Here is a 14732-nt window from a genome sequence, read left to right as displayed (position 1 = left end):
ACAATGAATGAAGTCCATCTTTTAGAAAATATTGATGTTGGAGATGTTTTTATTTCTCTTGTTTCATTCTGTTCTTCCAAGTGCGTTTTCTCTTCTGAGCTGCTCTCGGTGTTGATATTCGATTTTTATGCCGCTTCGGAGGCCCCCATCTGTGCGATGCTCTCCTTTTTTTTTTTGCTAGAGCTTTTCCCACGTAAACTAGGCCTGAACCCTCCTGCGTTGGTTTGTTGAAATGAAATGCGATGGTGGTTGCTGCTCTAGTCACCACATCCTTAGCAATATTTGTAGCTGTGGTTTTCACATGCGGTTTGGCTAATTCAAACCCTTTTCGCAGGAAGGGCATAGCCCCCAAAAGAGACTTCTGAAAATACTCCCTAAACCTGCTCCATGCTTAACAGGTTGATCGCCATAACTGCCTTGCCTAGAGTAATAATCCCTAGAGAGATACGGCTCCCCATAGTTCTTCATGCATACCATGTTTTAGTAGTCTTTCTCTCTTCTCGGGTGCACGTGTAGTTTCACTAGGACCTTCCCATATTTAAATGAGACCAATTCCCACTGATTGTTCCTTATCTGTATATTGATGTTGTCAAAATGGAACTTAGAAATGGGGATATAATCAGGCTTAATGTACTGTATATTAACAATACCGTTCTTTTCACCTCTGACTTGGGCGGTTCTCATTAGGGGGGCATATGAGTCACCAATCCTTTGATATTCTACTATATCACTGTAGATCATGAGGCTGTAAAATCCACCATTGATTTCAGCATATGTTCTGTCCAAAGCTTTATTACTCTTCACATGTTGAATGGTTCCCAACAACCTAGTGTTAGGGAGAATTCTCATTTCATGGCTAATTTCCCTCACCTAGTGAGTCCCCCAGCAACTTTGCTGGACTTCTGGAGTTTATTTTTTCACTTGGTAAGATTGTGAGCTTTTCCCCCACTCTTGCCTGTGTTTCTACCTGTTTCTTTGTGATTGTGGGCTCTGGAGTACACCACTTCAGTAGCTCCCTTCTTTGTGTGTGTCACCCAGCACCTTCTGTGCAGTGGCAAAGGGTTGTCGTTCAGACTCCCCCGACTCCATTTCTGAGACTATCGTCCCCCCGAAAAAGGTAAAGTTACCATTAACTTTACTTAGTCAATCTACCACAGATCCAGTACACCCCATCTACCATGGAGTACTGGAAAGGGTTAATTCGTATCCCTTTTTATCTTTACCTCCTAGAGCATTGTTTTGCTCTTTTAACATTTAGACTTGGCTGGTAGCAGTGGTACCTACCCTAACTTTTCTTCCGCGATTATATTAGATAAACGTGGTACTGTTCTTGGCTATTATATTAGCCTCGAACATAAACCCGCTTGACCAAATCGTCTTTCTTTTGGCTCCGGTTGGGTTTATTCACTATTTCTTTTTGTTAAAGTCCTTCTTGTGTTTTACTTAGCACGGCAAACTAGGTTCGCTTTCATTGTTCACTGTCTTTCGGCGGGCTTCGGCTCAGAAGCCCTCCTCAAGGCGCCTGGGTGTCTAGGTGGGCTGAATGTGAGGGAGGGGTGTAGTCACCCCCTGCACAGGGTATCCTAGGAAACCCAAGTCGCACTTTGTCATGATTGGCCAAGGTAGTTGCCCGGGCTGGACAACCCCCCTGCTGGGAGATTGGCAGCCAGGCTGTGTGAATGGGGGTTTTTCGCATAAAAGGTGGGTCTCTTGGGCTAGAAGTCAGAGAGTCACCACTGGAACTACAAGGAACCGAAGAGAAGCGGAGAGAACGACGGCTGCTGCAACTACCCCGTCCCGGTGAAGCCCTGCTGCAGTCCTGAGCTATCTTCCCTTCAACGACTTAGAGAAGATCCAGTCCGGAGTCTTCTTCCCTTGAGCTTGGTGGGGATAACCAGCTCATCTTCCACAGCCAGGGGATCCTCTTCCTTGGTCGAAATCGCTGCACGCTGATGTAGCGGTCCAGATAACCATCTGAAGAGCCTCTCCTGTTTTTAAGGAGCACACCTTTTATTCCTCGTCGCTGCTGCTGGCCTCATCCCTGTGTGGTGCAGACACCCTTCAGCCGACGTCCTTCACAACGAAGCTCCAGGAATCGTGGGTGTGCGGGAAACCAACAGGAACAACTGCCAGGGCACCAGCTGCACCATTGGAACAAGGTACTGTGTTCTGCTTGAGGAAACTGGGTGAATCCCTTTTCTTCCTCTCCAAGGATTGCCCTGGTCTTCCCTCCTTCTTATAACTTTTGCTTCCGAACATTGACAATATCGAAGTACTTTTGGCTAGGTTGAATCGTGAACTGTCTGATCTTCGGCAACAGGCCCCCGGTATCATTTGACCCTGGCTCCGGCCCTTTGACTTTTGAACTCCTGTCTTTGAGTGTTTTTCGATTCTGTCTGCCTAACCAAAATATTGCCTGTGATTTTTGCCTCCAACTCCCTCTGGGTATCTCAGGTGCTAAGTGTGTTTATGCCCCGGTAGCATTTCATGTCATGGATACACTTTTTAGTAGACCGAACTGTCAAAAAGTGATCGCAATCGTATTCACGGTAGGTGTTTTGTTCGTAACACCGGGTCATTCAAACACAAGGTACTTACCTTGAGACTTACTGTACAAAGTGAATTGGTTAGTTGTAGTATATTTAACGTGTGTTTTTTATTTAAGTTTAATAGGAGTTTTATGTTTATAACGAATGGTTTAAAAATAAATGTACTTATATTTTTCTACCTGAAACCTTGAATCAGTGTTTTCTTGAGTCACAGTAATTGTGGTCCCTTTGTGTAATCTCTGCTACTGCTCATATACTCTTGAGATAAACCTGGCTGCTCCGCCACTGCTACCACTCTGACATAGTAGTACAGGCTTGTACCAAAGGTAAAACTTGTATTGCCACCTGTGGTTTTAAGTGTGTGTAGTGGTTCCTAAGGGCACTGCACAGGATTCTGCCTAACACCTAGAGAGTTGCATGGTACATATAAACTGTGTGGTAAGATTTGTCGATCTTAGAAATACTTTCCTCTGAGTATTATCCAGAAACAGCTGTATGTCAGAATAGTTATCGATGTTTGCGAGTGACTTGCTGATAGCATCTAACAGAACTTGCATGCTGGGGTAAAATCATGAGGGAAACCCACGTGTAATACTTCAATTCATGCTTGACGGAAAACTTTGCCTCACTTCTATCTACAGTGTCCCATGCAAGGGGGTATTGAATCTCCATCAGCCCTACTTCCCACAATCCTAATCCTTGTAAATCAACTGGTTGAGTCATCTTAACATAACAGTTTGATATTTTGTTGTTGGGGAATGTATCTAAAGAAGCGTTACTGAGTAAGGTGCTGTAAAATGCGGTGTTTTCTATCTTCTCATGGAGCTCCAAGATTTTATAGACCCTTTGGAGATGAAGCGCTGACCCAACTGTTAAATTTCTCAGGCCAACCCACCCATTTCACAAGGTTTTGTTTGTTAAACCCCTTACCTTTACCCTGAATAATTTTCTCGACCCTATAAAGACGTGGATCATCTGTAACCCTCGAACTCCTCGGTATAGAAATAACTGCTGACAACTTCCCCCGCATAAATCAACCAGTTAGTACATGTATAGGCCCTCTTTCACAGAGATTTCAGCCACTATAAAAATTAAATCAGAAAGGATTGGTGATACCCCTTTGTAAAGATACCTTTTAACTTGGAGATTCTGACGTGGTCGCCTACTCACAAGCATGTTTTCTTGACCTTCTCCGATATCCTTTGAGCATACAAGTTTCTCCACAATGAAGGAATTTTGGGTCGTTCCCAAATTTGGAGTAATTTTAAATGACTGGTGATAGCTGTCATTATACACATCTATAAAAGGCTGTAATATGTCCCTATAACGATTCGTATTATTAGCTGTGAAAAATCTCCAGAGTTTAGATTTCAAGGTTCTGGTAAAGCACTCAACAATAGCCGCCTCAACCTCATTGTGTGTTATAAAATGATGCACCTTGTGTTGTTTTCAAAGATTTTGGAGGGGCCCCATTTAAAAAGCATCTTGCCGACATCGGTTTGTAATTTTGCCGGCACATGCCCCTTACTAAAGACATGCTTGAAAGCTGGTGTCACTCTTGAACAAGTCATACCCCTGAATACAACGGCATAAGCGTATTTTGATAAAATATCTATTACCGTCAAGATGCAACGTGCACCATCGTTGTGGTTTTCAAAAGGGCTCATATCCACTAAATCCGCCTGCCATTGTCTGTCACGGTCAGATCCCACGGTCATTCGTTTTTAGAGCATTTTCTAGCGCTTTTATGCAGGGTATATGACTCTTGACCAGATAGGCATTCCTTGACAGCTCCACGTGTGATGGGCTGTTTGTCAAGTTGTAGTTTGCTATAAAGAGCATCAACACCACCAGAACTACCAATTCCACCTTTATCATAATAGCTTTTATGTATTCTTAAATTAGAGTCTTTATCCATTGAAGCCCTTGAAAAAAATTAACAGAGGCATGGTTGGTGAAGGACATTTTTTTTAAAATTATGGATATGGTACATGTAGGGGCTGGCATAGCATCACCAGTTGTGATATTTTTTCGGTAGCATTATGAATGGCGTTGTACAACACGGCCAGTTCCCCACGTGTATAACTCTGCATGCACAAGAGACTTGAAGCATTTAAAAGTTCATGCAACTCCTGGTCCTGTAACAAATATCCTTTAATGATGAAATAGTGTTCATACAGTTCATCCAGGAGCTGCTGCAATACCACTCAAGGGTGTAGGTATAGAGAGTCTGCATCACATTTGTACAGGTGCCAGTATTGGTCCAATACTGGCAGCCACATGTTGGTACATATGTTACTGATACACATCACACTTTTACAAGGACGATTGCGTGAGGGTGTAGGTACCCGTATATATTTATAGGTATTTGGGCGATTTCAGATATTCTGTCTTTCAGCTCAGCATATAACAGTTTTCCCACACATACATGTCCTGGCTTTAGTTTATATTCAACACGCATTGATTGACCTTCATGGCAGCCTCTTGAAACAGCTCATCCAGAACACCCAGGTCCTCAAACAAAAGTGATTTAAGAGTATAGAGTCATTCATATCGATGTAGTCTGCATCGGTTATAGTGGCATCCACACCATCACAGCATTCAGCAGCAGCTTTGATAGGGGAAACAGTGGTGTCATAGCATCAAGCTTCATCATAATCCATAGCACTACGCGAGAAACCTGAAGGTGTCTCACTTACTAGTCCCTGGGGATCTGTCATCCAGGTGACCAGGACACTGACATCTCCATTGGATCCAGTTCCTGGGAGTGGACCAGTGGGGGAATATCACCTGGATGGGGGGGTCTTCTGGTGTGGAAGTGCGATGCTGATGGACGAAACACAGTACCCCCTTCCTTGTAAGACCTTTTCCCCATCCTACCTGTAGGATATTTAGAAGCTCTACTGCCCCCACCTTTTCCGACACAAACACTTTCTTACACAGAGAAAGACAATGGACTAACACCAACACCAGAGCAGTTTACCTGACATGTCCCAACATAAGGGTCAGGCAGAGTCAGGCAATTGATCAGAACCACACACACCTGACAGCCCTTTACCTTCCCCACGGGTATAAAAGGCAAAGCACGAGAGCACACAACGAGCAAGGCTGAATGCACGAGGAGACAGCTATTCCAGACTGGCAGTTTAAGAGGAGGAGAAAAGCGCAGAGACCTGAAAGGACGAAGAGGAGGGAGTTGGCCTTGCCTTACAACTCAAGACCGCGACGCCTCTGATAAAGGAATTACAAGACCTGGGAGTACAGCTGGCGTGTGGTGTAACAGGTGTCAACAGTGCACAGGGGCCTCCCGCATGGATAACGCAGGCGGGGAGGCAAACTGGCTACTGTGCTCCCGTCCTTGACTCCAGAGGTGTAACAGACCAGCGTGTTCAACACAGCCGTTGAGTCGGAGAAAGCTGATAGCAACCGAACTGTGTTGAGCCCAAGGCTGCAAGTGGAAACATTATATGTGAACAAAGAACTTGTGTTTTGAACTTTTGAGAAAAACCAAGAGAAAGGCCAGGTACAGAGTGGTCAGGTGCCGCAGGAGTGCTCATTCGAAGGACTATCACTGGCCCCTTTGTTTTGTGGTGAAACTGCAAGTCCCAGAAGGCCCCCAGAAGAGGGCGGCATGAGGGTCAGAGTGGTCCCACAAAGGCCACATAAAAATCCTTAGTACAATCGAAAGTCTATGACCCATCGACAAGAGAAAACCTATGGGAAGGGAAACGCCCCTCGCTTCTTGAGAAAATACTCAACACGAGCCTCAGGTGAGTGTGAACCCGACAGAGGGACGCCAGAGAAAAGTTAGCGGAGGGGAAACACTGCTTTAAAAAAAAAAAGGCTGCGAATTAAGGCAAGTGTGAACCCGACGGAGGGATGCCAAGAGAAAGCTATGGAAATTGAAACCACGCTTTCAGAAAATATGAAGTAAAACATCAACTGTGTTTAGAAATGTATGAACTGTGTTAACAATGGCTAAAGTGAACCCGAAGGAGTGAAGCCAATCTAAAAGCTAATTAAGTAAATCCCGAATGTGATAAAACAAAGTGAACTGTGAAATTGGCAAATATGAACACTGTTCAGGGAGGTCTACGAATCAGGGTGAGATCCGATACACACAAGAAGATTGTGTTAAAAGTGAAAGGCCATAGTGAACCAGACAGATGGAGGCCCAAGTTGCGAGAAGGATCTAAGCCCGGTGGAAGGAGATTCAAGGGGAGAAGAGCAATCACCCACGTTGCAAGATCACATAAGGAACTTTTGTTTGTTTGTTATTTTGGTCCAACAAGCCTTCTCAGGCAAGAGACTTTGGCACAAGAGACTTGGGCCCTGAAGGTCCCGATATTGTTGAATGGAATAGTGAACCTTGTGCTGGAGAGGCCCAGGAGTGTGCTGTGCTCAGAAGTCCCGCCTTATCCCGTGCTTAAAACATGGGGAAGGGAGACCCCAGCTCTACCATACTGACTTAGCATTTTGTGAACACTTCTTTCTTTTCTGGTGAACATTATCCCACACTCTTTTTGTAACATAGGAGTAAGGATCATCAATAGATTTCTTTTTTATTTGACAAGACGGCACTAGGACTGCCTTATTATTATTTGATGGTCGTAGCTTGCTCCCATCTTAGCTTTAGGTTTGGATTAGGTGTTTTTCTCACCCATTCGTACAGTTTGATAAACACCCTTGAACTGATATCACTTGTTTCTGTCTTTACTTTAGTTACAGGAGTTGTTGTTGTCAGGGTTTTCGGGCTGTAGTAGCTTGCAATGGTGTTCAGGTCATTGCCTCTTGAGGTATTCTTAGAGTAGTAGCAGCAGCGCTTCATGATTCAAGGTATTGCTTGTTTTGTGCAAGCAGGCTTCCTCACTCTTCAAAAGCGTTGTATACCTCTCTGCGGCGCTCCTTCTGTGTATATATATATATATACACCCTTTACCCCACCCCCTAGGGGTGGCACCGTGCCTCCATCTCCACAGCGCTGTGTCACACCGTAACACATTTGAGGGTCAAAAAGTGCACTACCTACATCACACCTCCCTCAAAAACATCACAGGTTAATGCCGGCATTATCTCCACAGTGCATTGGCGCACTATGGACCCTATGACACGCTCCCAGGACTTGGTGGCATACACCTGCCAGGGGTCAAAAACAACATGTACAACATTTCCACATTATGATGTCACCCCATGAACTGTTGTCAGGGGGACCCACACAAGACGTCACACAGATTACTATCTGGTCAAAATGCTGATGTCACCTACCCACACCTGGGGGGACCCATGATGACACTTCCAGGGTGTAACTTTTGGCAGGGCAGGACTTCCATGTGCTGTAGCATCCTAGCAGCTTGCTCACATGGCCACTCAAGGCCAGAGGGAGATTTTGAGTGCCCTAATACACTGCTTTGTGCTCCAAACCTGGTATGGCCCTCATGGCCCTGAAGTGCGTCAAACACAGGCCAGGACACAACTAGGGCTTGTAGACATTTTCAGGCTTTTTGATCATCTTGTCCTGTGTATATGGTCATGCTGCAGTCATTGTTCTGGCCCCTAGCCAAAGATGGTGTGATGCCACAAGAGCATGTAATAAGCTGAAGTGCTGGCGGTGGGCATTCCTTAGTCTCAGCTCTTACAATGCACTTCCTCAGCTCTTACAATGTATTCTAGGAAGTGCATTGTAAGAGCTGAGACTATGGAATGCCGACCGCCAGAACTTCAGCTTATTACAATCTTCCACCAGGGTCTGGGTATCACATCCCAGTAGGTTTTCTCCCTTCCTTCTACTGGTGCAGACTCAGGCCAGGATCTGGCCAGTGGTCCCAAGGAGACAGTTGACAATGCCCTTCTCTTACAGCACTTAAGGCTGAATACTAATCTTCAGATCACCCCTTTTCCTCCCTCAGCTCCTCTTACCACTTCTTTCATCTCCTCCAACATTCTCTCTGCCTTTCTCGCCTCCCTCTTTACCGCTTTTTTTTCTTTCATTTTCTCTGATTAGTCTTTCTTTTGCCTCTTCTCTCTCTCTCTCCCTCATTCTCCTGTTTCTCTCTTGGGTGTCTTTCTTTCATCCCCTCTTCCCTTCATTTATGATCCTCTCTCCTCTTCCAACTTGCAGATAGCTCTTTGTACTTCCTTTTCTCTGCCCCTTCTCCTCCAACCAGTCCCCTCCTCATTTTCTCTCATTTTCCTATTCTTTTGGTCATTTCTCCACTGACCTGTAGCTTGCTCTTCTTTCATCCTCTTCCATGCTCCTTCCCTTCTAACCTGTCCCTTGCTCTTCTCCTCCTCCTTTCTCGCTGTGTCATCATGTAACGCTGTCATAAATCCCTTAGAGTTATACTGTCCCTTTTATATTGTGAGGCTGATCTGATGCCAATCGACACCATGCCTCCTGTCATTGGCGTTCCTGTTCCCTTGTTGTCACTGGCTCATGGGACTGGCCCTGCTCCTCAAATCTTTCTTCTATTGATTTTACACTGATCAGGGCCTCTTTTCTGGGATGACAATTGGGTGGTTGGGGTCTGGAAAGAACATGTCAGTATACTCCCAAGATTCAAGTAAACGCCATGTATGACCTTTAAAATGTGATTGTTGTTCTTAAAATTATATTATATTTGAAAAACATTAGATTTAGAGTCTGAAACAAAAACGTCTCTTGCCTTAAATAATTTTCTTCAAGGTAAACTTGTCCTCTCATAGGAAGTATTTGTCAATGGGAGGTTATCTGCAGGAATTACTAATACATATCTAACTTCCATGGAGTGTGCAACGCCCTTTGGGACCGAAAATACACTAGAAATTAGGAAAAGGGCAATCCACAGCCTCATGTGCCAGGGAATAAGTCTAACCAGGTGTATGTTTGGGAGTTCTAGTGACAGCATTGTGACATGTACTATATTTAACCTGAATATCTGGGACAGACAGATATCAATGAAAGACATAACATCACAAACTGAAACCCGGGAACTGTGTTATGATGTAAAGCACAATAACAGGAGTTGTTTCTCCTGCTCTTCTATTGAGATTCAGAAGAAAATGTTTGTGTCTGCAGACGTGGCCTCAAAGTCAGAAAGTCTGAGGTTATGGTGGCCAAGAAGGTACTTTATAAGGTAATGTAGTTGAATGTTCTGTCGTGGAAGGACAGAATTTAGTCATCCCTCTGACATTTGAAATGTTGTACCTCTGGAATATCTAGCACTTTGCTTTGGCTAGCCACAGACATCTTGAAAACAATAATGGCGAGAAAACTGGTGATATTACAGCAAAGACGCTTCAGTGATAGACTTTAGAAATATGCTTCAAACAATAGGCTAAGTATAGAAAGTCAATTTAACAAGCTATTTATTTAAAAGGCAGTGAAGATTTTACTCAGACCATTACTTATCTCAAATGGCTGACATTTGGAGTTTTTCTTCTATGGGAAATTGTTTATCTAGGAATGCCCCCTCTTAGCAAGTACGCAATGTCATCTTCTATTTCTTTAAAGAAAACCCGACGCCCAAAGTGGCATCAAAGACAATCTGATCTCAGGATAGGGATGATTCTGAAGATATGCCAATATTTCTGGTAAGGGTAACTATTACTATCCTGTGGCACAAGGCAGTTGTGGTCCCTGCCAGTGACATTTTGAAGAACTGTAAAAAAACACTCCGACCATCCACAGTTATTTATATTGTTAAAGAAGAGTCTCATTCATCATCAGACGAACAAACCAACCATTTAACAACTCACTCTTAAGCATTCATCCTTCCTGGCTGGCTCTGAACGCCATCCCATTTTTTACTTTGCCACCCTTTCCAGCGCACCATTGAACCAATTTGCCCCAAATCATTAAAATTCACTAGCCCTTAAACACCCTTAAAATTTGACATGGGCAATAATCTGATCAGTAATGGCTGGTGACATTTTTAAGTGGAAGTGCGCAAATGTTTATCTAGTATGCAGGAGAGACCAAGCACAGCAAGGGAGCACGAACCAGCCAGGGCTAATTTGGGGGGGTTCTCCCCCTGAGAAATTGTTTAAAATAACGGGTTAAACTGGCGTGTTTTACAGAAAATGTTCTTTGAAAAAGTGGGTAAAAAGGCACACTGAACGAAATCGGTATTGTATGGTAGTGCATGAAACAATCCAATAGGTGAAAGCACCAACAAAGTACAGGAGCATTTTCATGATGCCTTTGCCCACAATATATGCCAATATCAAATGCTAATATAAAAACACTTTCATGCTGACTGTGCCCATTCATCCATGCATGCTGCACCAATATATACCAGTATTACTAAATAAAAGCTTACTCCCGTTTAGCATGCCACAGTAAGAAAACATGTCTAGACTGGCTGTACCAACAAAGTACAGTTTAGCACGTAATAACACTAATGTTTGCTTTATCTTTGATGCCCAGTAACAAATGCCATACCACACACCAAACATAGCCAGACTGGCTGCCCCACCAATGTGGTCCAGAAAAGCAAAGTAATAACACTTTTGTTTGCTTTGCTCTTCATGCCCAGTAGAACATGACATATCACAGTAAAAATAATTGCCAGACTGATTAGAAAAACAATGGGTTCCAGTCTAGCCACATTCCACTTATTAGCAAATCAGAATATTTAGACTGCAGTCAATAACTACCGGTATGGACTGCATTTCTGAACATTCTGTCTTCAAAAGCAGACAGGAAAACAATGCAATTTCCAGGCAAGATTTGTTTGAACAAGACACTCCCTATCTGGGAGAACCTTTTGCTTGCTGCAAAACCTTTTGTTGTCCGATTTAACACATGAAAAAGTAAGCTAAAAACATGGTAAAATGCTTAACTTTTTTACACAGAAACGGTTTACTTTGACATGACACCTAACGCATGCTCATGTTTAACCTCTTTCAGTTCAACCATGTTTGCAATTAATATGCTTAACTTATTAAGACAAGGTGTTGTTTAAATACAAAGTTAAACCATCAAATTAGAATGTTTTGTTTATCCGGGTAGGAGAGTAAACCAGAAGAGGGACAATTAGTGGTAGTCCTGGCAGGCGAGTGGACCAGGAAGAAGAAAAAGTCTAATGAATGTGGTACAAGGTTGTAACAAGAAGTGTCAATTCCATTATTGTATTTGATGAACTGTGGCATAACCATCCTGACTAAGAAGCCGTTTCTAAGGAGGAAAGATTGTTTAACCTTCAGAGAACATTTGAGTGGAGAGAAAGTAAAGTCACTTTGTCCAGTACAGAATATTTTGAATGAAAATAACTTAATTTTACTTGGAGTGAAACTTGGTTTATGAGAAGAACTTTATTGAAACTGAACTTAATTTGGACATATCCTGAATTATTCAAGGGGAAGGGGATCCAACTCTGGTCACAAGGATTCTTGGTTACAACTTTTATGTATGCATTTCAATGTTATTTTTGTGTGAAGTTAAATTGCCAAATAATTCCTGTATGATTTTTGGGTGCATTAGTGTGAGGGACAGATATTTTGGACATTAGGCCACTTTCCTGTAGCTTACGTTTGTTAGGTAGGAAAACCTCTGTTAGGCTAGAGAAAGATAGGCGTTTGTCTTACCACTTTATTATTTAATAAAATGGCGGCTTGTGACAAACCTATACCTAAGTGTCCATCTCACGTGTCTAACTCCTCACAGAGCCCACATCTTGTACTACTGGCATCGCTACAGGAGGGGATGGTGGCAATGGTGGAAGTGGCAACGGTTTAGGAGGCAGAGTCACTATTGGGTGATTACTTGGTTGCTCTTGTGGAAGAACATCCTTAATTTGCCCCTTCAAAATATCAGACATTTGAGGAGACTTCATGAGGTTTAGAAATTAATCAAAAAATCTATCCTCGTTAGCAGGATTATTTTATACCGCGGTTCTGGGAGCTGCCGCTGTAGGGGTCCAAGTGGATGTGACTGGAACTCAAAGCATCTGTCTAGGTTGATGCATTAATGGGCCTGAATATCTCATGGCACTAGAGGATTAAGGGTCTGCCGTACACCATGGTACTTCTGCCCCTGCCCATTGCAGTCTGGTTGGAAATTGTTGAGCTGCCTGCAACCTGGCCCATAGGACCAGTTTGGGTTATTGGCAGTGGTTATGTTGCTCTCTCAGAAGGAGATTACTCAACTGAAGAAGTGCACCTATCCATGCTGTGTGAGCGTGCAGCCGACCCTTCTCTTCTAGCTGTCATTTTGTGACGTAACTGATATGAATCGGGAATATGCAGGAAACTAACACCCGGCATAGAGCCCTGACGAGGTGGTCTTGGACGACTCTCAGGTAAAGGCCTGGTTCTCTTACGGACCTTACAATATTCTCCGGGGGGGTTGTACACCTCACCGGAATCACTAGTAGTCCTGAATGAAGTCCCCCCACAGACCAAGGCCCGGTACACGACCTAGCAGGTCCTTCAGACTGCTGTCCGGTAACAGACCAACTGGGTCTCTTGGTACCTGACCCCGTAGAGTTGCAAGACTCCTCAGCAAGATCACTGGTACCCTTTGAGGGCTCCGGTCTGGTGCCAGTAGAAGAGTCTTTACAACACCTCCCAACCAAAGCACTCCCAGGAAAGGAGTCTACGTGCTCGGGTGGTTTAGTAAATAAAGAGGTACTTACCGTCACTGTCCTTGTCTTCTTGTGTGCAAATCTATTCTGATGCTCTGGAGGAGATTTGGAAACTATTACTCTCCAGTGTGCCAACCTGTTCAATGATCTCTGTGTTAGCGCATCATAGGTCATACATCAGTCCCACAAATGATTGGCCCCCAGGGACTCAAGCACAGTGCGTGGGAATCCGGCACCGGAAAGGATGCCTCACACAGCGTGCACTTTGAGAAACCCGATGAGCTTGACATGCGCCGGGAAGGACTAAGGCACCAAAGGCTGGGGTACAATGTGAAATAAAAAGAGAAAAAATAAGCATGTTTACCGCACTGAGAGGAAGTGCGCAGCAAAAAATACGCTGACACAGTGCTTGGTGTCTCCATTCTAGTCAACGCTGAAAAAGGGACTGGGGTGTGGCGTCGAGGGCCGGGGTTAATGTGCACGATCACCACCTATGCCGTGCCGCCTCGCGCCTAAACCAACCCTCAAAGGGGAAGGGTGAAATTTTGCAGTGCAAAAGGCTCCTGTCCTGTCTGCATACAGTATACAGTATGGAGAAAAAGTGACAGGACGTAGGAGTACCTTTATTTCCAGGCAGTGTCTTTAGTGTCTGTAGTGTCGCCGGTCCGTGGGCGAGTGCAAAGCATGTGTGTGAGGACTCTTTCTCCGTGCAGAACACCCTAGTGCAGCAGCAGAAATTTGCTGGGAAAGTTGCTCAGAACCTAAGAATATTAGGAAACAAGTACATTGTACGGGCTGAACGCTTAACACCAATAACAAAGTAAGTTAAAATAGTGGATGTGTCTAAATTTAGCCTTAAAAAATCAAAAAGAACGCATGAACTACTTTGCAACAACTGCATAAACAACAGCGTCTCGGTGGTACTAAAAATAGAAAATGAAAGTTTACCTCGACCCAGTTCCATGGTTCTTGGCAGAAGTTCAAAAATCCCCTTTGAATCATGGTGGAAAGCTGGAGATAATACTGAATGAGAATCAGCACTAAGAACACCATCTATTGACAGAAAACAAAGAACAGCGGTTAAGCCTGGGTGCAAAGCCCACTGCATTATTTCGGTGATGAATGATAAACAACACACTAACATTTCATGCAGTGGGTGTCTTTAATGTGCGTTTCTCGGTAAGTGTTACCTTTTCGGATGACTTTTCAATCATAATACTTGGATTTAAAAACCATAAGGATACGAAAATCAGAAGCATGAACATAATTTTCAATAGGGGCATCATAACGTAAGTGAAAGGCGACCAATTTTCCACAATTTGTATGGCAGAGAAGCGGGTTGGATATTAGCTTACCTTTCCGCCGCTCCCTTTCTCTCCACCATACAAATACTACAGCATTTGCGCAGCATGGATTTTCGTGCTGCCGCAAGTACTGTGGATTGCTATTGAGTCCGCACTCGATAGGAATCCAGTGTAAATGCCGCCTGCCATGTGTGCATGGCAGGCGGCATTTACTACATTTGCACGGCGGCGTGTCCTCCAATGTTGCCCTCCGTTGTGCAAATTGGAAAAATAAGGCGGCAGGGACCTGTGTTTGCGAAAATGCAAACGTAAAAAGG

At 43.9% G+C, this 14732-nt stretch overlaps 1 protein-coding gene across 1 annotated transcript in view; it reads right to left on the bottom strand.

Annotated features, from left to right (window-relative positions):
- Positions 1-14732, bottom strand: part of PKD1L1 (polycystin 1 like 1, transient receptor potential channel interacting) — a 2330280-nt gene that overhangs the window by 384245 nt on the left and 1931303 nt on the right. Inside the window, exon 48 of the mRNA XM_069613333.1 lies at positions 14060-14164. Coding sequence (XP_069469434.1) covers positions 14060-14164 — 105 coding nt within the window. The remainder of the gene's footprint in view (positions 1-14059; positions 14165-14732) is intronic.

Source organism: Ambystoma mexicanum, chromosome 5p (assembly GCF_040938575.1).
Source record: "Ambystoma mexicanum isolate Mex_15411 chromosome 5p, UKY_AmexF1_1, whole genome shotgun sequence".
Lineage (NCBI taxonomy): Eukaryota > Metazoa > Chordata > Amphibia > Caudata > Ambystomatidae > Ambystoma > Ambystoma mexicanum.
This window is presented reverse-complemented; position numbering and strand designations above follow the sequence as displayed.